We start from the raw sequence: 23,410 nt of genomic DNA on the forward strand, positions 1-23,410 counted from the left end.
TGCATTTAATATCTTTCTTTCTTCATTTTCATTAATTATTCTGTCAGGTGTAGATTTAGGGTTAAATACAGCCTGGGTAAAATTATTTTATATTAGCCTTCCAATGAGATCTGGAGACAGAGATTCTTGAAAAACTGAGTGGGGTACTAAATATTCTATAATATGTACTAATGGTATTCACAGTTCACTAATTAAAGTAAAATACACCTTGTAAAATGTTCTCATTTTATAATCCAACATTTATTATACTTATAACTTGCATAGGCTACAAAATTACACAACTGAAACTACTTCACACAAAAAGTATTTGAAAAGAGTAATACAATAACCTTTTATTGGTGATCTGTACTATATCTATGTCACACAATAAGCTGTTAATCCAATTATGCTCAATTTATATTGTGATTACCAAAGTAGAATTCTTTACAATTGCATTGGAAGCTAGAATGCCAATTTCAGGAGGTGGATTTTTATACTCAACACCCCATCACCAGAACTTTACTTTTTTTTTTTCTTCTTATGATAGCAGTCACCTTTTAACAACTGTGTAGAGGCAGTGAAAGGTTACATAAATGTGAGACATTGTGGGTTTTAGTACCCACATCTTGTTCTGTTATTTTATTTTAGTATTGTCTTCTATTCCTCTTTTATTTGTTACATGTGAAGCTTTGTTTCAGACTGATAGATGTGTATCTCCATCAAAAATGGATCATAATTCCACAGTCACCTCCAAAAACTGTCACATTGTAAATCTCACATGCCCTAATAACTTTACTTTTGTTGCATAGCATTATATTTTTGTTAATTTTTATACCCATACCTTTTTGCCCATTATGTCAGAATTATTTTCATGATTTTCTAATACTTACCACCATATCTTATAAAATTTAAATATTTTCTTAATTTTATAGATAAGTTTGGATTAGTTTTTCATTCCAAGAGACATAAACGTTATTGGACACTAGTATCATCCACTCAGATTTAAAATGTATTACACACACACAATTTCTTTTTATATTATAAAATAAACACACAAAACAAATACTAATACTGAAATACATTCCACAAAAACTTTTCACACTACACGGACATCAACTTCCAAGATAAGGTTTAGTAAATAGGTAAGAAATGTATTGAAGCTGCATCAAAGGGTTTGACTGAACGAGGCTGCTGCCATTCCAGTTTCTTCGGTAATGTTTTTCACATAAACAGATGTTGAAATAACCTTGTTAGCCTTCATCTAATTCAAATACTTGTTTATAAATTGCAATTAATGCTCATCTGTACTATTCCCTATGAAACAATGTAAATATGTTGTTTGTAATCTTTTGTAAATCATATTGGAATGCCAGATTTATCAAGATATGAGTATGAGAAGAATTTTCTAAACAGGAGTTTCTAGAATGTACACATGAGAAAGAATTATGATTTTAGTGTGTTAGAAATATAACATGAGGTTTGTGCACAAATTTAAAACTACTCAATCAAGACTTATAAAACCATACAGATACTTTTCCATGACAGACATACATTTTTAATAGATATGCACACATTAAGCTAAAAATGGTGGTAATTTGACAAAATCTCCTTTAAATGCATGAAGTTTTAGCTTTTAAGGCATAATTTGGCAGAATAACTACAAACAGCTTGAGGAGCTTAAAGTCACAATGATAGCAAAGTAACCAAGCTTTAAACTTTTTCAAAACTCAAAGCAACTCATTAAAAGATTTATCACAATTAACAGATAAAAATGAAAAATACTTGATCCCAAACTTAATTGAAAACAGTTTTATAAAATCACATTTAAAATTCCAGTTTAAAAACTCTAGATAACAGTTGGTGATGTGCCATTTATGTCAAAAAATACTTTAAAATGCAAGTAATATAGTCCAACATTTATCAAAGAAACCAAAAACCTGTTTGCAATTTAAATTTACATGTTAGTACAATAAAAGTTTGTGTAGATTATATATATTCATTTTGTTCATGGATGATTTAAAAAAAATTTTTTCCAAGCAAAAGTACTTTTCTTCAAATTGTGGTCATTATATCCAAATGAAGACTGGTTAACTTTGAAATATAATATTGGATAAATAAAACTTACTTTGAGGTAGGAACGTACAGAAAGCCAAGTTTTAATATTGCGAACCTTGTTCAAACGAAAATGTGGAAGATCAGATCTACGAGCACGTCGAGCTGACGTAATGTGACAAAAGTGTTTGGCATACAGAAATCTCTGTATTATAAAAAATGGAAAATAATATATATAATATAAACCGTATATTACATTTATTGATTGCTACATTAATTACATATGCTACTCTTAAATATCATGTAAAACCAGATACTATATTTTTTAATATTTCACATTGCTATTTTTAAAAGTCATTATTCTTTTTATTTTTGTATAACAAATCCCTTTTAGCAGTATTCTTACAGCCTAAAAAATTCAGCATTAAACTTTTACACTTATTCATTATATTGGATCAAATGATACCTGCTTAAGTTTGGAATTTTTACAGAAATATTTGTTTCCTTAATCCTATAAAGATTAATGTAGACCACAGTTGGAAAATATAAGACATGTGCTTGAGAATATATGGAATATTCAGATGTGAACTTTTTTTTTAACCAAAGTAGAAGTCTATTACAGTATAAACAATAGCAAATCATACCAAGTTTTAAATTGTAAGTACAAAAAACTCTAAAGTTAAAACACTCTGAATAGAAAAAAATATTACTAAAATGTTCAAGAATTCTAGATAGTGTATTTGAGCCAAGGAAAAAATATTTATCTTATCTACATGAGCCTAAAAAATAAAAACTAGAACAATCTTCTTGTATTGCTAAGCTTAAAATGTATATTTCAGTTTAAGTTTCTAAAATATCATACGATTAATTCACATACTTTTATTGGGGGGAGGGGAGGGGGTAGCTCCAATAATCTGTTTATTTAATTCTTAATAAAACATTAAAACAAAAATAACTGAAAAGCTTTTAACTCTTGGATATAATTGGATAACACTTAGTGAGCTGGTATGTGCAATGTATTTTGACTTTAGTTTGTTTTTTTTTCTATTATGTTTTGAAATTAAATACCCAAGTGAACTGTCATACAGACTGAGCTGGCACTTAATTTTTTACCAAGTACATAATTACAAGAATATAACAAAATTTTAATTTTGAGAAATAAGTTCAGGCTTATGCTTATTTTGTATAATAATATTTTCTGTATCATAATGAAGAAATGTTTTTACTTAAAACATGAATATTACTGTAACATGCCAGTCCACAACAACGAATTACATCACTCAAAATGTATGTTGAAAAGTTCTATTACAGTACTCTAAATAGATTTTTTCTACTATCCTACAAAGTATAAATTAGGCACAACTTATTTACACACATAACAATAATTATTTTTTTTGTGTTAAAATTTATAGCAGTCATATATTTAAATGTGAAAGATTTTGCACAGGAAACCTCTTGGGAGCTTCAACAAAATTTGGATATGGAGGCTACAAAATACAAGAATATGTAATAATGCTCTTGGATGCTGCCATTAGATCAGGCCTAAAACACTTTTTGCAGTAGCTTTGTATTTATTACTTATGAAATACCTACATCATTAGACTTCGTAGTTTATAAAACAACTGAAGAAATAATGTTTTTCTGTGGGCAATACAAGTATTATGTAGAATTTATTTTGGTTCTTAAAACTAAAATCTGAATACTGACAACAAATTTACAGACATGTTGGACTATGAATAGTAGAACTTATAAGAAAACTTACCTGTTTAAAAGTTCTTTCTGCAACTGACAATAAGAAGAAGTAAAACACACTGAGGGTGAATCTTTCAATAGCTACAATCAAAACCACCAAGTTCATCCTAAAACATAAACTTTATTTTTAGAAAAATTAAAATATATGTTATTTCTGCAAAACAACATAAAGTGAAAACTACACAGATAAGCAAAAACATTATATGTAAACAACTATTAAATTTTTTCTATGGCTATCTGGAAAATTCATTGTTCTAATGACTAGTAAATTTTCCTTCTAACTTTATATGATAATGAAACATTTTAATGGTGAAATCTTTGATCCACTACTCACAGCACAGCATTCATCATAACTCTAAAAACAAGACAAAAAAAAAACTATTTTTACTCTAGAAAACTAAGAGTTTTGTGCAGAAATGTGATCAAGAGAAGTTTACATAAGGCTGTGCATTAATTAAAATGTGTTGACAGATCTATAACAGCTTAGAAATGTTTCCTTGATGTAGGAGTGAGAGATAATTGCCTCATCATTGATGATATTTTAAAGGAGTAGCAATATTATAACACCTTCATTAAACCTACAATATTCAGTGAATAACATTCAAATGGCCTTAATTTGCACCATGATAACGATCCAAGACATACTGCTTTATTGAATAAGATATTTGAAGAAAAAGAAAAAAGTTTGTGATGAAAAGAGTTGTGAAAAACCCAGTCCAAAGTCTTGGTGATAACCTAATGAAAGTACTGTGGTACCACTCCAAAACATTGAAAAAGAGATAGAAGTTACTTCAAAGCAATTACGTAAAACTTCAGCAAAAACTGAAAATAATTCTAGTTTAAGGTCTCCAAAATCCTGGTAGTGTCCAAAACTGATTGATGTTGTTGCCTAGTTCAGGTTAAAGCCATTCACTGCAGTTGAGATGTATATTTCCCAGTGTACTGAAAAATGCTCCAGTTGCAGTAAAAGGGTTAGAAGAGAATGTACTATATATTAATTATTCATATTCCAAAATAAACTGTTATGTTCACAGTTAGTAGTATCAATATAATATGCAAACTACATTTTTTTATTTTGCAACCATTTTTCAAAACTTTAATGCTGATTCCTTCGACTCAAGACTTTTGACCGATACTGCATGGTTGATAAAAATTAATCCAACTTCAAAAGATTTTTCAGTAAACACATTAGATGCCACTTTCTCCAGGAAACAATAAAATATAAGAAACAAGAAACCTACCTCCAAGAAGACCCCAGAACAACCTTTTGTAGGATCTCAGTCACTCTAGCTACCTCATCAGTACTAGGCATATTAAGTTCCAATACATCAGAAGTCACATCCTGCAAGGCATCACAAGCTACACTGTTCTGAAGCCTGAAGAGTACTGGAAGAAGTGATACAAGAATGCTGAATAACAAGCCAATGATCAGGTACTCGTTACTTTGAGTGCTGAAGTCCACTTTTCGTACAATGGCTGAGCTGATATCCAAGACTGTTAGATCCACTTTCTTGCATTCATTCCGCTCCCAGATTGTGCAGCTCACTTTGCAAGGTGCAAGCAGCATAAATGTTTTAGAAAGCAGAAGAAAACACTATGATAATAGCTAAACAGAAAGGCTGACAGACACACACATTTTAAAAATTAAAAAAAACAAAAAACTACAAATCATTCTATTAAATTATTTGCTGATTTGATCGTTTGCAACTTCATGTCAAACAATCAAATTTAATGTGGTTTTTGAGATAGTGAGTTTTGATTAAAAGATCATATTTTCTCCCCCCACTCCTGGAGAAACATCTCATTTGACTGTGCACAATCAGCAGCAATATTATATTAATATTATAATTTAACAATATTATCATTTACTTAAATTTTGTAATGTGCTCATATCAGAGTTAATATATAATGTTGTCTAAAACTAGGCGAGTTTTATATATTTGTGGAGTCAAAAGTTTTACGAACATGCTTTAAATGAAATAATAAAAGCTTAAAAGAAAGTTGAAATTGCAATTTGAGACATTCCTAGATTCACTCTAACATGTAAAACTCTTTTATTATAAAAGATTTTTTCTAAGTTTCATGAAAGTAGTTTTTTTACCTTTTCTGTTAGTTAATCCTAACAGAGTTTGATAAAATTGTTGGGCCTGAACTATATGACATACCTAATGCAATTTAAATGGCAAGTAAAAAGTGCAGTGTAATGATGTTTTTTTAATATATCATATTCTCAATTTTCCTTGGCACGTCCTAACGAAACACCGTATAATCAGATATATTCAAGCCAGTATTTAATGTTCTGCAATACATTTTTTTTTACAAGCACACAACAAAAAGAAGATTATTATTATAATGCACACTAATTGTATTTCCCAATTTGAAGATTGAATAAAAATGAGCAATAAATACCAGTACAACTCTTGCTTCTGTACATTTCTCTCTTCTACAGTTATATTAACTCTGAATACTGGCATGAAATATTGAATTTCAGGAACAGAATGCAACTACTCAGGATAAGATTAGTTGGAGCCTTGTTACTTTTAGAAATCTAAAATCTCACCTATTATAACACAGAACAGCAGATAACAAAACAGTTGCTACAAACAAAATAGGAAATGTGTATCATGCAGTTAATGCAACTATTATTTATCGTTCTTAGATATTTATATATAAAATGAACACCACAAACAAAAAACCACAATCCTGAGCACCATGCACTACTCAACAAAATGAAGGCCACAAGAAGCCACAGGGAAAGGGAGCGGATCACTACCTGTTCCTGAGCGTCTGCCTACAACAAACAGAAAACAAAACCATCGTCACTACTGTAGTCAAGAGAGAATATCAGATGATAATAAAGCATCATGTAACTTGGGGTAAAAAAAATATACATAATTATAAAACAATTAGAAAAAATTTAAAAAGTCTTACCTTTTTCACAACCAGTGTAGTTGCCAGTAACAGGATGGGGAGAAGCCTAAAAATGTTAGAGAAGTACAAATGTATATAAATAAAACCAAAACACCTGAAAGTTAAAAACCATAGGGAAGTAAAATGTACTTGGCATTTCTAATTTAATGCAAAAGGCTGAAAACAGAACTCCTTAGCCATTACAAAAATGAATCTGGGAAGGTTTTCCATTAATGCTCATTAAATAATAGTGATGTATGCTGATACATCATTGAGCAAATATATTTCCTGAGCAATCACAGTAATATAATGTCAGTATATTAATAAGTCATAGTTAAACAGTAGCATTTGAAAATAAAATCACAATGATAACTAAACTGTCAAAACAATTAATAATCAGTTTTCTTAGGCTTAGCTACAAACAAGGCACAGTTACTGTAATTAAATACCATGGTAACTGTGAGTTAATTTTTATGCATAACTAGTGTCAGATGACCAGTCATATATACCAATGGAGCTCACATCCATAAATACTCATTTGGTGGCTAATGCAAGTTTTATTCTATATTAATGTCACATACTGGAGACAAGTGATGATGCTTAGGTACACTTCTCCACAGTTGCTTCTAGTTCATTAGTATTATTTACCAGTAAAACATGCATTTTCAAGCATCTTCCAGAGCATTCCATACATATTAATTTGGATTTAAATCAAGTGAGCACGCTACCCAGACTAGGCACTTAAAATTCTCTTTATAATGTTGCTAATCAGTTGGTATGGTGGTCACATGCTATCTATTAGAAACATGTTCTGACTAACAGCACCTACACATTGCAATACAAAGAATGCATCTTTAGTAATACCATATACATAGTACTACTGGTCAGTTTAGCCACCTCCAGTATGCCATCACCACCAGTTATTGCATGAAATCTGAGTTGGACCTAGTCCTGGTCAGTCTTCAAATGCATACATCTTGTATATTGTTATAAAACACATGATCTTGGAACCAGTGAAGACATGTTGTTTTGTGGCAATTGTTAAATGGATGTATACTATTGGTCACTTGGCATAAAAGTCTAGTTCACGAAGCCTGTTTCTTGTATGTTGACTTTTCATTCAATTATTGCTCTAAATTGTTAACTCAGTTATGAAACTGAAGCTCATTATTTTCACTGAATTCTTGTTAATTAATGCTCCCCATTCCAGCTAAAAATACTAGCCACACTTTGTAAAACTTGTATCTAAGCTGCAATGACTTACTGTATTTAACAACCTTCCAGTTGATTATCATAAAAATGTTCAACTGCCTCCATTAAGTTCACTTCACTTATGACTAAAATTTTCATATCAGAATACATGCTGTTTGACAGACACTTGTTTTAATATAACATCATCATCACAGCTATGAAACAAAGAAAAACAAACTTCAACTACCCCTTAATCATCTGAGAAGCATGTAGTACAAGACAAATGATAATGTTATATGAAAACCATCATACGATAATTACCTAATCCTAAAAATGCTGAATCACATGAAATTAATCAACAAAGATCAAGATAACTTGCATTCAATAACTCAAAAGTCATGATAGCATATTATGACCAGATACTAAATATATGGTTTAACTTTGGCAGCCATTTTAATTTTACAGCCTTGATGTTGCAAATGATGGCTTAACTGAGTTAACAAGGAGAGTGATAGCAAAATAAGTGAAACTGATGCCATATAAAAATAACATTTAATGATGTAAATAACACAAGTACCTCCACATTAAATGACTAATTCACGTCATTTTATGCTACAGCTCATTATAATGGAAAGGGGCAGCACATATCCTATTTACTGTACTATTCTGTAAGCTTACCACTGCTAAGTACTTTTTCTGGTTTGCTAAATTTTGGATTTTAACAGCTAGGACTGGCATAATTTAAATTAATGATGTGTTCTTTAGTTGCTAAATTTAACAAACACAACTACTGTTGAGAATGGTACACTGATGTGAATCTTGTACCACGAGATATCAGTGAATTTCATAAGATTTACAAAAATCCCTTAATAAAACAATTCACTCCTGCCACTAAAGAAACAAGTCTTAAATGCATGGTTTCCTTACTATATCATGGTAAATTACATACATTTTCAAAGGTGACATAGCACACTAATGAAAGAAAAAGTAATGAACAGTAGTTAAACAGATCAATATTTGAATACCTGGAGCCATATCACATGAAACAACCATGATATCTACTACATTTAGATTGGATAAAGTGAATTTATTAGTATAAATTATGAGAATTTTGATATATAAAATTTAGATGCAGATATGTAAAGTAACAAATGGCAAATCATTAATCCAAAATATATTCATTCCACATTAATTTTAGGCTCAGAAATACAGAAGTACTTAATTCATAACTTGACATAGTATCACTGACTGTATAGTTATCTATTAATGACAATGACTTGATGAAATGACCATGAACACATTAAGTATACACAAGCTTATAGTCAGAATGTGGATGACAGTTTTTATCTAGCCTGTTTTTGGAAGATACATACATATACTTAAATATTTTGATGCAACTTGCATGGTATTTACAATTATCACATTATTTAATTGTTCCCTCTTAGGAGGAAATTTTTTTGTTCTTAATTCCAGAATACTGGTTTAGAATCCTTAAAGGAAAAACATTTCACATGAATCTACAAGTCATCAGGAAAATTAATTTTGTTTTTCCCAAAGAACCAGAATCCCATACTGCAATTTATTATCACAAACTGGAAAATATTTTAAAAATTGCTGAGATCCATCAAGAAGAAAATTAAAACAAAATTAATTAAAACAAAAAACTTTATACACCTGTTTCAGTACTTGATTAAGTACATAAAGGTTTAAAGTTCAAAATTAAGTGACAGTAAAGCTATTATCATTCACCTTGCAGAATACCTGTAAAAGGTAAAATATCAAACATGATATAAAATCTATATTCCAAGTAATGCATTAAGTCACAAGTTTTACTATTTTTGGAACATTTCTATACAGTCCCTTATCCCTACTGATATGGGTCATAGGTCAAAGGCTATGTCATCACGTTTGGTATTATACTGTAGATTATAATTAAAATTTTAGTATTACACGAGTTAATTTCTTAATTTAAAATAAAATATGTTTAAAAATCCTAAAGTTTGATTTCTATGTGTAACATGATATATGTTGAATGGAGCATTGATTCAAATTAGATGTTTGTGAGGTCCAAATATAAAGTCTACAGTTTCTCACAAAGTAGATACTCAAATTACTGACATTTACAAGTTAGAATGTAAAATAAAAATCTCCTACCTTTTCTATTTTCTGAGATATTAACATGTTTATTAAATCAACTAAAGTGGACCTACCCACTCTTTAATAATAGAAAATACTAATTTAAAAGTTATAACATGAAAATTATAACAAGCATTAAAATGCTTATAATATTATTCCCTCTGACCAAACCTATACAGAAAGAAATAAAGCTTAATCATTCAATTACCTTTCCCACACATAAGATGAATATCACTAAAAACAATAAAGAAACATATACAAGTCAGTATTAGCTATATATATATATATATGTGTGTGTGTGTGTGTGTGTGTGTGTGAACGTAGCATCTTGGTAAATGGATTGTTAAAAATTAAATTTGGCAGAACCGAAGAACTCTGCAAATAAAATTGAGAATTCAGCATTTGTTTACAACCAGTTTTTTTGAAAATGTCAAGTTTAATTACCCTTGCCAATGAAGCAAGACCCACAAGTTTGTTTTTTTTGTTTTTTTTAAGAAAACGTTTTTCTAAGTAACTTATGCATTCAACTGCTTGTAGGTCCATGGTTTTGTTGGGCATAGTTCTTAATTTAATCAGTTCTTTACACCAGATAATGTGAAAGGCAAATGCATAAGATTACTCTATGATGGAATATGTAAATCCACACATAGTGAATGGAATAAAAATAATATAGTAATTTAAGGATTAAATGTTAATTACTGGAAAGTTGAAGGCATATATTTTTGTAAAATATGAATTTTTGTGAAAAGCAAAAATGAGAACAGGTTGGATTTAACTGCATAAATTTGCTTCATAAGCAGCTGTCTTAGCAAATGAAGTTAATGTGTTTCAGATTTCATGAGTCTTACTTTTGAGAGTATAGATTACTAGCAGTGTTACCCAGGTTTGCCAAGGTTTTAGAAAAAACAACAACCTACCCTTTCTGCTTCCCCATTTCATATTTCAATATATAAAAATATTTTGTAAATTTAGGAAAAAAAAAGTATTTGGTTTGATTTTTGAAAATAAACTACAAACCTCTTTTAAATCAGGGCTTCCAAATAAATGATGTTTTTTACTGACATGAATAAATAGGCCTTTATGGAGAAAATTTATTTTATCTTGTACATATATTAGTACTTGTTCTAGTAAACAGAACAAGCCTAGCTCTATTCTCCCATAATTCCACCATCAAATATTAAAATTTCAAACATAAATATGTATGTAATATTGTGCTGAATTTGTTTTAATGTAAATTTAACATTTTATGAATGTGGCACCATATTCACATTATAACAATAATATATGAAACATACTACAAAGAAAATGTAATGTTATATAATGTATTAAAAGAAAGATATCCACTTCTATGAAAAAACCACCACGAGAAAACACAATAAAATAAAATACATTTGCTGACTTGACTTGAATATCTTTTTAAGCAATAAGTATAATAATTTAAGCCTTACTTTTTCACATAGTCTTTTGTGGCAGATGACAATTTAATTACATATGCTAAGCTAGTATTTGCTTCTTCACACACATGCTTGCATACATTTCTTTTGTGTGTGAAGTTTAACATATATATTAGTAGATGTACAGTTAATGATCTATAACTAAAATAGCTTATAATGCTATATTCTAAATTAAATGTTAACTCAAACTTACCAAAATGCATCAAGTCTGTGTAGAATTTTTTCACGTAACACATGTTAACAATAAAATTACTGGTTCAGCTTGCAGATGATATATGCATATATCAATGACAAATTGTTTCGAAATTTTCATGGGAGGGAAGTATGGGCTGTGCAGTGAATGTGTCAAGAAAGTAAGCAAAAAACAGAGATTTTGAGTTTTATAAATAGATTAAGGAGTGAATTCAACAGGATTTGTTTCAATTCAATAATATGAAGCTACAACACAGAAACCAAGCCACTCATAAGAAATCAATAAAATTTGCACAAAAAAACTACTCAGTTCAACAAAATCAACTTTAAGAAGCATTCATGTAATCCAAAAACCTATAATCACAGCTCACCTCATGGAATTCCCAAGCAAATGGATCATCACAGGAACCAACTTCATCTTCTTCTCCTTCAGAAGCTTCAGATGTAGAATCTGAGCTGTAACTGTTGCAATCAGTATTGGTAATTATTGGCCATTCTAAATCAGATGTCTGAGGCTGTAAAATATAGTCTCTTTGTCAGTTGATTACAGTTCCAATTTTCTATAAAGATTTGTAGGATAAAATATAATAATACATTTAAAAGGTTTGAGAAAAATGCAAGGCAATCCTGTTTCTAAAAGAAAGTTATACGTAAAACTGTATCTTAAAAAAGTCTCCATAAAAGAAAATAGGAAGTAGTTGTAAGATAATTTAATTACATTTAAAAATTATACTAAATAATTTTATTTTCACCTTGGTAGGAGTATTTGGACAAGTGGTGTCAACTTCTGATTCACAAGAGCTATAATGCCCCCTTTCAGTAATTGGGTGAGGAGAAAGATGAAGTAAGCTTGACGTCTCTCGTCGCTCTTGGATACTGCTAATGATATTAGACTTTCTGTTTGTTGTGTTTAAGTCTAAAGAAAGACCTATCTTGTTTCTTGTTCGAGGAGTAACTTTGCTATCTTCTGAATACCTTCTGCATGATTTATCAAGCTGGTTGTCACTCACTGCTTCCAATGTAGTTCTTCTCCTATTCTCAACTGTGTCAGAAAACCTTCGCCATATTAAGGTTTTTTCATCATTATCATCTTCCCAGGTCTGATTAGAGTTGATAGAGTTTAAAAATTCTTGCTCTGCCCAATCAGGCATCAATTCTTTACTGTCTTGTAAATCAAGCATCACATTTCTGGATGAAGGTTTATCAGTTTGGTGGTATTTCACAAAGCACTCTTCTTTTAAATTGGTGATGTTATCTTGCTGTACTAAACTTTGTGGCACATCTTGGTCTGCTTCAGATGTACCATCCTCATCACCCCTCTCAGTCAAGCTCTTTAGTACATCTTCTGTGGGAGCTGTGGGTAGGGACTGAGCATCAGTAAAAACACTAGCTAGAACAACTTTAGAAGTTTTGGAGTTTTTTTTGTCATCCTGTTCTACCTCAATAAAACCACTACTCTGACCACCACAGCAGAGATTTGAACATTGAGGCAAATGTTGACCAAAATTAAATATTTCATTCTCTACAGGGGATTCTGCTAGATCTATACTGTCTAAACCACTTTCTTCATCTGAGTTCTTCAGTCTATTAGAAGAAGCCACTCTTAGAACATTACGGTTCCCTACCAAAACAAAGGACAGCAACATTCATCATCTTGTGCATATGTTCTAGTTATATGTACAATCATTAAGACAAAAGCACATCTGATCATGTAAACTGAATCTAATAGAACAGTCGATAAGCAAGTTCCAGCTTGAAGTTAGCTTGTAAGGCAGTTACATTTGAATAGATAACATCCTGATAAAGATATAAGCATCAATCATTAACAATATTAATGGGGTCTTGCTACAAGTTGTAAAATATATCAATAAATTTACGTGCTGTTTATACAGTATCTACTGTACTAAATTATCTTAGCATCGATCAAGTTCACCTGTTCCAATCTATTATTACAAAATCATTATTGATTTTCAAAATACTTTGCTATATAGACATACTTCTGATTAATCACACAAAATTAAATTGAACAAACTGTAAATGCTGTGGCATGTGAACTTACCAATCTATATTGCAAAATCTTCTAAACCTTTCACTGTAGATCAGTTCCTTCACTATTTTGAACACATTAAAATTTATTTTTGAACTTGTTTTATATGTTAAAAGACAGCCATAAACCATATGTTTGTATATTTATTTTCTTTATACCATGTTAATTTGTTCCTTGCATCTACAACTTAAGACTATTGTAGCTGATGTGGAATTACTGAGCATCTAGTATGCTACCAAGGAGAACAAGATTTAACATTTCCATTCCACCTTGACCATTAAAGAGTAAAAATGAGTTATAAGTCTCAAAAAACTTATTTCAGTCTCACTATGCTCAATATGTATGTCAACTAATAAAGTCAAAATGATGGCAATATACAAACATAAATTAACCATTCATGTGTTAAACTCTTTAATTGATATTTTATAATAATTACAAATACTGACTCAAAGTATTTTGTTTTCATTTTCTAACAATTTAGCATCACTGCTTTATGGTGAGCTAAGACTTCAGGATAGAAACATGAAGCTAAAAAGTGAGGGAATTTTAACATAACTGTAAATGCTTATGGGTTCATTTACACAAAAAAGCTTTTTATCATAAAGCAACCCAAATTCACACTAAAAAAATAATCCTTAGGCCCAATACAAGGAGGAATAAATTGTATATATAAAAATATTTTGACTACACCCTCAAATCCATCTCAACAAATTCAGTCATGCTCTATCTGATGAACATGCATCTTGACAATAGCCCTGCAGCATATATTCCACTGCAAAAAGCTCTGTCATAGGGTGTTTATGTCCAAAAATACCATTCTGTCTTGTAGGCTTTTCACAACCCATCCAGCATAAGAAAACAATTTTCTAGTATAACTTGAAACCTAATCTTTGTGAGATCATAACCTATTGACTTTATTTCTAGATGAAAATTCTTCTTGATTATGTTGCACACTACTGCTTGAAACATATTGATAGCTTTTGCCACTGATCTTTGCATTCATGGCTTTTCATAAGATTTGTTCAGGTCTGTTTGTGAATGTACTTTGTTCTCCAAGTTGATCCATGCTCATTTCTTTTTCATTGCTTTTTACCACAAAGGATATGCTAGTTTTGGAAATTCAAAATCCTTGATCTGAACACATTTTTAGGATTTGATGTATGAATATTTTGCATTGGAAAAGGTTATTATATACCTTTTCCAAAAGTACTACATTTTGTAACAGGCTGCTCTTCTGTGTGAATGAACAAGTGCCATTTGGGATAAGAAAACACCAATTACAAGTGGTTTATTTAAAAATCCAGGGTACACAGTAGTGACTAGGTACCAAGATCAACCAACTTGAGAAAAGTTACAAGTAAAGCAAGGAATATATGACACTGAGTCCTGTTATACATGAGAGGATATACAATTTATTAACTTTTATGTACCTGAAGATGTGAAGGCTAATATTGCATTAACATTTATTAACATGAAGGATGATACTTTTGTCAATGTTGATTAACATAAAGATTTATACCTTCAGTAACATTTCTTAGTTCTGTAATGCTTCTAACCTAAGTTAACACCTTATCTACATTACTTATTTAACTTTAACATCTTTGGCATATACATCATGGTTCCTCCTGGTAATATGATCAATTGAGGGAAAATAGCAAGTAAAACTTATATGAAGTTAGTGTAGTCCAAGTCTTACACATATACATAAATTGCCATTTTCTGTCTGTGCATCTCAGGAACTTAGCTAAAAGACCTGGAACAACTCTGATGTCAGATATAACTTGATGTCCAGAGACATCAATTTTATATGGTGTTGCAACAGAATCTATTCAAACTCATGGGGTTAGGCTTTGAGGTGATTGGTACAGTAATTAGAATGGACTCATTTCATTTTAGTGATTGGTACCCAGTCATGTTGAACTGGATGTCAAATGATGTAAAAGGTTACTTAGTCTGTCTTGTATGAACATCTTTCCAACCAGATGGATTTATTGCTACATAGTTCGTACTTTATGGATACATTCACATCCAGGAACACACTTATTTAGACTTGCACAACCATCTATTCTGACTCACCTTGTGTGAGAATTCTCTCACTTCCCACTGACAAGTAGATAATGATTAATACAATGTAGTTATGTTGAACATTCCATTGGCATTTCACAACATGTCTGAAAATCTTTCACTCAGCTCAAACAAAAAACAAACTTCGTCAAAGCATGTGTTTATTTTAAACTGGCAGTTTAACTCATGATAAACATCTGTTTAATACTTCACAACATGGCCATATGTCTGTCACTAGTCTGAGAGAATATGTAGTTGTGAATCACTAGTTTATTTTAGGTGCTTCATTCTCAATGGCTTCACATTACCTACAAAATGCTAAAAAATATCAAATTTGTTTCTAATACATTTCTACACATTTTTTGTGGTTCTGACATTACTTGCTGATTTGCTTGTTCAAAATATTTTTAATATGTACTCAATTCTCTGTACTCTACTTAAAACTCAATGATTAGGTTTAAAACCAAATAAAAGATTTAACAGCTGCTTACTGTTTAATTTTTCATTAGTAATACACTTAGCATTTTAAAGCAAAAGTCCACAATGTAAAAGGAAAATATAATAGCCCTAAAATATGCTTTACTAAAAAGTAACCTAATGTTTAGCAAAATGAACAATTTAACTAAAAGCTCAAAACTATAAATAAAATTGGACCAACTGAAAAGAAAAATATTACAATTAGTAGAAAATTAGTGTGAAGATATTATCTGCACTACCTGCCTGACATATACAAAGTTTTTTCCTATATCATGAAAAAATATCTTTAAAAATAACTTGTTTTTGTTTCAATTCATAAATGACTTTAAATTTATCATATACCATTTGTTGGGAACTTAATTTCTACACTACTGAAGATGAACACAAACTAGTATATAAACAGTAAGTCATAAAGGCATTTACACACACACACACACACACAGAGTAGTGCATGGATGTATCTATACCAACACAGCTTTTAGAGCTAAGTATAATTTAAAATAGGAGTAATTCTAAGTGTTAAGACAGAATACAATTTTTAAAGTGAAAATAATCACAAGTATGACAAACACAATCAAAAAGAGACTGACCAATCTTAGCTGCCAGAAAACACCCTTTAGTTTTTTGATTGAGGTCTAAACCCTCCTTATAATTGTCCTTTTCAGTTAACACAGACTTGGAGTTTGAATAACCTGGTTTTTCTTTTGACTCAAAATGGGTAGAATGAAATGCTTGACAATTTTGGGAGTGGTCAGCTCTGTCCTCTGAAGCTGTTTCAGGAGATGATTTGGATTCATAGTCAGCAGAGCTTCGTAGACGTGATTTTCTCTTTAATCTCTTCCTACTTTAGCCAAAATTAAAAAGCCTGTTATAAAGCTGGGCATTCGTACTTAAATCAGCACATTATATACTAAAACTAATACTGTAATGCTTTAACAGTCTTATATAATTTACTACTACAGCAATGTTAAACTATACATTCAAAATACAATAATATATGTGTATATCTTGATGGTATGTCATATTTTTGTGTACAATGTTTTATACAAGTCCTTCCAGTGTTTTAGTTATTTCCTTAAAGGTGTTTAAAATTTCATACTAAATCAAATGCTTGCTTCAATTAGACTTGCAGGACTCAACACTGACATCATGAAAAATAAAACATACATACAAATTACTTGATAACAGGTGAAAGAATCTATGAAGTCTAACAAAAAACCAAAAAGCATTTTCAAGAGAAATAAATAAATAATTATACAAGTAAAAGCTCAACATAACACAAACACTTTCTACATTTACACTTTGAACTATCATACTTATTTTTTTAAATTTATAAAACAAAAAGGAAATATATCAAAGCCAACTCATATTATATTAAAAATAAAACCTTTTAAACATTGTTACCTTTTTGCTTGTGGGATTTTATTATGAGAACTTTTATTATTTAAAGTGGCTACAATATGGGAGTGGATAACTGCTAAAACCAGCATCATTACAACAGGGGTTGTTACCTCTGATAATGGAACCTCCTAAGAAAGAGAAAGCCAGCATCACATATATTTACATGCTTGTTGAAGAAGTACAGCTTATTTCTCTATATCAAACATTTTCCATGAAACAACCTGAGTTGGACAAAAAGAAAAGTGGCTCCCCTTCAAAATATTAATTTGTTATGTCTTTTATAAGATAATAGAAAAATATGTAAAACTACATTTTTAGAATGCACTCAATGATATCTGTTGAAACACAACCTCAAATTCTAATTTTAACACTAGCTTTCATAAATACTGAACTTTTCATTATTTTAGTTACATTTTCTCACAAAAAGTGCTGTGCACCTGCTGTAGTTTCATAGATCTTATTACAATTGTTGTCAGACACTTTTTAAAAAATCTACTGAAATTGATGAGTACTATAAGGAAAGATGTGAAGGTACACAATATGTACCCTTTTGGCTAAGTATGCTAAAGAGAAAGAATATTGATACATGCAAATGTGTGTAAAAAAAACCATATACTCTTAGTGGTCATCCATTCTCAAAAGCATTTACACTAAGATCTACTTTTATAGAAACTACCTGTTTATATATGATATATAAAATTATCATGGTTGAATTTTCCCATGCTTACAGCATATAAATTAAGCTGGACTTAATTTGAAGTCAGCTTTCACACATATATGTGAAATATATATGGTTATATATCATATATAACCAAACTACCTGTTTATATATGATATATAAAATTATCATGGTTGAATTTTCCCATGCTTACAGCATATAAATTAAGTCACCATTTAAATGCCAGTGCCATGCACTTCACTGACTGACATTTAACTAGGACACACAGTCAAAAGAAAAGTAAAACAGTTTAGTGCAGCTCATTAATAAATCTTAAATTCATGATTTTGTTGAAGTCTTTCATATTTTCTGTACTAGTGATTACTACATGTTAGATAAATGCAAAACATGGAGTCAAAAACTGCTATTGGCAATTATATCTATAATAAAAAACCTTCAACTTCTTTAAAACTTGCACCAAACAATCATATGGTCATTTTTTTTAGAAAGGACTTTATTTAGGATGTAGTTTTTACATCAGTTTCATTTAACTAATTTCATCATTTCACAACCAAACATTTAATATATATTTGATGATTTTTTTATTACAATGCTAAAGATCTACACACATTTATAATGCATTTATTTTAAAATATTAATAATGCAAAAAAAAACTAACCCACAAACTGCATATAAATGTTGTATGTTTCATAAAATCTATATGACTAACCAAAAGTTTACAAACTGGTACTAAAAAAAACACAAATGTATGCATATCAGAAACTTTCACAAAATACAAATATTCTACAAAAAGTAACACATCCATTCCTATTTTTCATGAGCACTGTAACAGGCAAGATGTCACATCACATGAATATGGAGTAATAAGAATGGAAATTACTGGCCAAAAGTCTAATACAGGTTCTGTTTCACATACCATGTAGAGAGGGTTTGAAATACTCTGGTGAAATGTAATGTCCCAGACATTAAGTAACCAGATGTAATATTTTTTTCTTTTTGGCTACTTTAAAGAAAATGGCTACATTTGTGAATTGTCTAATTATGTGTTGTTGTTTTTGCAATGTGCAAAGAATGTGTGCTATTATCAAACATATATTATAGCCCATACACACCCATTTTTAATCTTTCACAGGATAAAAGATTTTATAGCATTTCAGACTTATACCATGTCTCTGATTCTGGCTTATGCTCAATTGTACAGGAAGTAAGTTGGCAGATTAAAATAATTATTGTATCCAGCATGAAGGAAAATAATTTATCAACATATTTTAAAAGATTCTATCCAAAATACTTTATTTTATCTTTCCAGATCAAGATCTGACTAATTATTGAGTATAACAAATGGTTCAGAAAAACAGTTTGAGAATCACATTTATGTAGGGTCATCACCACTTAAATGAACAAATATCGTTGATAAGTCATACAACAATAATAGATGCACTAGGCATGACCTACAAAACAGTTATGGTAGCTTTTACGCCCTTCATTTGAATTTTCTTTATTCTATCACTTTTATTCAAACTGTTTAAGCCATGTTTTCTTGCAGGCATTATGTGTTAGAGTGATAAATTCTGGTCTATTTGAAGAGAATTTATGTGAAGAGACAAACTTGTATATGCACAACTTTATTCAATGAAAATTACATGTAAAATAAACAATATAAATGGTATTTATAACTGTGTACATAGTATGATACAGTTTTAAACATTCAGTGTATGAAATGGTTTTACAGACTGAAACAAACAAACAAAGTGAAAGGATAGAACCCAGAGTAAAGGAAAATGTAGCTAAATTGTGTTTATAGCAGTCTATGAAATAAACCAAAGCTAAATTGTTATAAAGTAAATTAAATGTAACATTGCAATAAAGGTAAGCTTAGATTAATATGCAGAAATGTGTGAATGCACATTCACAAAGTGATAAGCATATGGTTTTCAATGAGCTGTGTGTGCATATTTTAGACCTAAATAAGTCAAGAAAGCCCACATAAATTGTATTTTTAGTCTAATGTTAATTTTTTTCAGGAGATTACACACTGGTTAACTGCTGTTTGTGTGAAATACTTTGCAAATAAAAGCTAACATTTTCTTAAATTGAAAATGTATTTTCAACAACATCAACTGTTAGGGTTTCCTTCCTTTGCTTGTCTAAGCATTGGTCTGATTTTTTTTCTTGCTTGTTCCATCTACTATACTCCAGTTAGTCATCCTTGGTAACATTTGTCTTGTGACACTCTTCACCTATGTCAGTTCACCTTCTATCCTGTACATAAGCACCTCATTCAGATAATGATATCACTTTTTGAGAGCAATTCAGTCTCTAACACCAGGAGGAGGAGTGGGAGAGTGTGAATAGAGACAAGTACTATTGGAAGTACATTTCTGATTTAAAATTGATTGAATGTTCCAATGAGTGGCAAATGCATCTATCATTAGTGTCCCAAACTGAGTGCAAATTCAACAAAATCTTTATGATGTAGCATCCATTCAATCTGGAGAATCCAGCAACAAGACAATTTATCTGCTAACAAATTTGTCACTCTTGAGTGACAAGCTATTAGGTTGATATGATGGGAGTGAGCCTAATGAAAAAGACCCACTGTTTGAAAACAAAGGTATCAGGACCAAGTACCATCCTTGATGGGAAATATAAGACACAACTGTGGAATTATGAAACGTGAAAATTTTCCCCTCAATAATTCTAGGCTTTGGGACATTGCCCATGGAACAACAAGAAGTTATAAAATTTTGATGTGGAGGGAAGCCTCATTGTTTATCCATAAGCCCTGGAGTTCCTGATCATTGAGATAAGCATCTCATCAATGAATTGAAGAAGTTGTGAAGAGACAGAATCTCAGGATTAGGTGGTGGCAGCTGAAAACCTTTTGTACTAATGTTCTGATCTACTTACCACTTGAGATCTAAAATACTGATTCTGAATAAGGAGACTGGATAATCCAGTAGATTGCTGTTCATGATCCATTGGTCATGCAGCCATCAATGAAGGGGTCTCAAATGTGCTTATTCCAGAGGAATGATGAATTTAAAAGAAAGACCCATCCACACAGTGGAAAAAGGAGATGTGAGTAACAGTCTCACTGCCTCTTCCACAGCATAGAGCCAGGTAGGAGTCAGCTGAGTCTACCTGAGATATATGATGAAAAAGACATCCAGATGGATGATATGCTGTGTTGAAGTGTGAATAAATTTCATGGCTCTAATAATAAAGCCTGCTTTGGTGCTTCTGGAAGGAAAATCTGGGTGTGATGTTCTGCCCACTGATGTTAGCAGTAATTAGCCATCCAGATAATGGTGTGGGCACAGGTTTAGAGAATGGGTTGGAAGTGATGAGGAAAAACTTGTTTGATCCTACAAAACACATATAACATCAATGCTAGTACAAAGAGCAGAATTTTAAACTGCAGCACCTGACCCTTCTGTACAAAACACACAGAGTGGTCATCCACAATCCTGGTGAAAAATGGCAATGTAAAGTGAAGAATGACTCCATCATGAATCTGGAAGGATCTAAGAATTGGTTGAGATGAGACAAAGATGACCAGATTTGAATCTTCAATCTTCTTGGGCAGAAACAAACAGATTGGAATAAATCCCTGGAAGAACTGGGCTGACTCTCTCCAGTGTCCACTTGATCAACAAATCTCTGATAACCCTGAAATAAAGTTCTGAGATCCAAGGAACTGCAGAAGAAAGAAATACGGCATATTAGAGGGGATAATGGAGATTTGAACTGAATGACCAGACTCAACATAAGAAACTATAGCATCTATGACATAAGTGTGTTCCATGTGTCAAGAGTTCTTGCAGACAAGCCTTACAAACCTCACAGGCACAGTATAGTTATCACCTCTGTCTCTGGTGGGGTTCCAATCAAGTGGAGGATTCTCTTGGATATGGGTGGAATCTATTCTGGGTGTCAACAGAGGTTGAGGGCAAGGGTTGGGACATTAAAATAGGTGCTAAGAAAAGTTGAGAGACAAACAATGGAGAGGTCGAATGCAGACAAAAGATAGCAATCCATGATTCCAAAGTGTCTGGAATGTCTGCAAAAATCAAGGATAGAAGAAAGGGGGCCTCAAGTAGCTCACAAAAATTAGCAGTAAGTAGACAAAAGCCCTTCAACAACTTTTATTTCTTTACCCAACAATTCCCAATAACATACGAGCCAAGAGGGTAGATACAGTAAAGAAGATGGGAACTGAGTCAAAATTAGATGCCAACAATGGCCCCAACTTGTCATCAAATTGATATGACAATTACTGAAAGGCTTCTGATAGAATTTGAAGGGATGATAAATATCTTAAAACCATCTACTGAGGTTGACCACAGATTCCATTCTGGAACCCCCAAATTTCCAGAAGTGGATCTATTCTTTGAGTGTCTAAATATATGTCCACCTGGTGATGGCAAACCCAAGTATGTTGTTCTGTCAAACATGGCAAACAAAGCATAGCTGTCCCTTCATGTAACTTAGCAGTAAAATTACCTGTGTGAGCTGCAATATCAGGACATAGTAGAAGGCACAGACTCAAAAGCACCTGGAGAAAGACCCAGATCATCACAAACCCAACCGACCAATTGAAGAAAGGAAACCAGAGGCTGACGAACCAGACTGGCCTCAAGAAACTGACTGAGGAACGGAGGGAACCAGAAAAACCAAATCTAAATTGTCTTCAGAATGTCCAGGGTTGTCCACAAATGCAGCCTCAGAGATTGCACAGAATCACCACCAGACCAAATATGTCTCCATCTTGCAATGAATACAATCACAGACATCATCAACTAAAAGTAACTGTGCTAGATATCATGAAGTAATAAATACCTGTGAAGAATCAGTCTGTACACTATACCAGCCAAAACATGACACTAAATTGTTTTGTAAGAAGCCAGTACAAAATCAAACCTTGCTACCACCTTGCAAAGACAGCCTTATGCAGCACATTAAGAGAGCAAACTAACAAAGCACTGTCTGGAGAAGATTTCTAATGGCAAGGACACAACAGACCATGTGTACATGGATGCTCAAAAAATGGTCTGTAACTATAACTCACAGCTC

The 23,410-nt window shown here is 31.4% G+C and overlaps 1 protein-coding gene across 10 annotated transcripts in view; it reads right to left on the bottom strand.

Moving 5' to 3' along the window:
- Positions 1 to 23,410, bottom strand: part of phtf (putative homeodomain transcription factor) — a 53,722-nt gene that overhangs the window by 5,634 nt on the left and 24,678 nt on the right. For 4 of the 10 annotated variants that reach the window (XM_076471194.1, XM_076471188.1, XM_076471190.1 and 1 more), the window contains 9 exons: positions 17,659 to 17,783; positions 16,845 to 17,098; positions 12,419 to 13,287; positions 12,038 to 12,181; positions 6,715 to 6,760; positions 6,557 to 6,574; positions 5,025 to 5,328; positions 3,794 to 3,890; positions 2,105 to 2,236 (listed from right to left, as the gene is read on the bottom strand). In XM_076471194.1, coding sequence (XP_076327309.1) covers positions 2,105 to 2,236; positions 3,794 to 3,890; positions 5,025 to 5,328; positions 6,557 to 6,574; positions 6,715 to 6,760; positions 12,038 to 12,181; positions 12,419 to 13,287; positions 16,845 to 17,098; positions 17,659 to 17,747 — 1,953 coding nt within the window. In that variant the 5' untranslated portion in view covers positions 17,748 to 17,783. The remainder of the gene's footprint in view (positions 1 to 2,104; positions 2,237 to 3,793; positions 3,891 to 5,024; positions 5,329 to 6,556; positions 6,575 to 6,714; positions 6,761 to 12,037; positions 12,182 to 12,418; positions 13,288 to 16,844; positions 17,099 to 17,658; positions 17,784 to 23,410) is intronic. The other 6 variants (XM_076471195.1, XM_076471191.1, XM_076471197.1 and 3 more) reach the window with 3 other exon arrangements.

This window comes from Tachypleus tridentatus, chromosome 12 (genome assembly GCF_004210375.1).
Source record: "Tachypleus tridentatus isolate NWPU-2018 chromosome 12, ASM421037v1, whole genome shotgun sequence".
NCBI classification, from domain to species: Eukaryota; Metazoa; Arthropoda; class Merostomata; order Xiphosura; family Limulidae; genus Tachypleus; species Tachypleus tridentatus.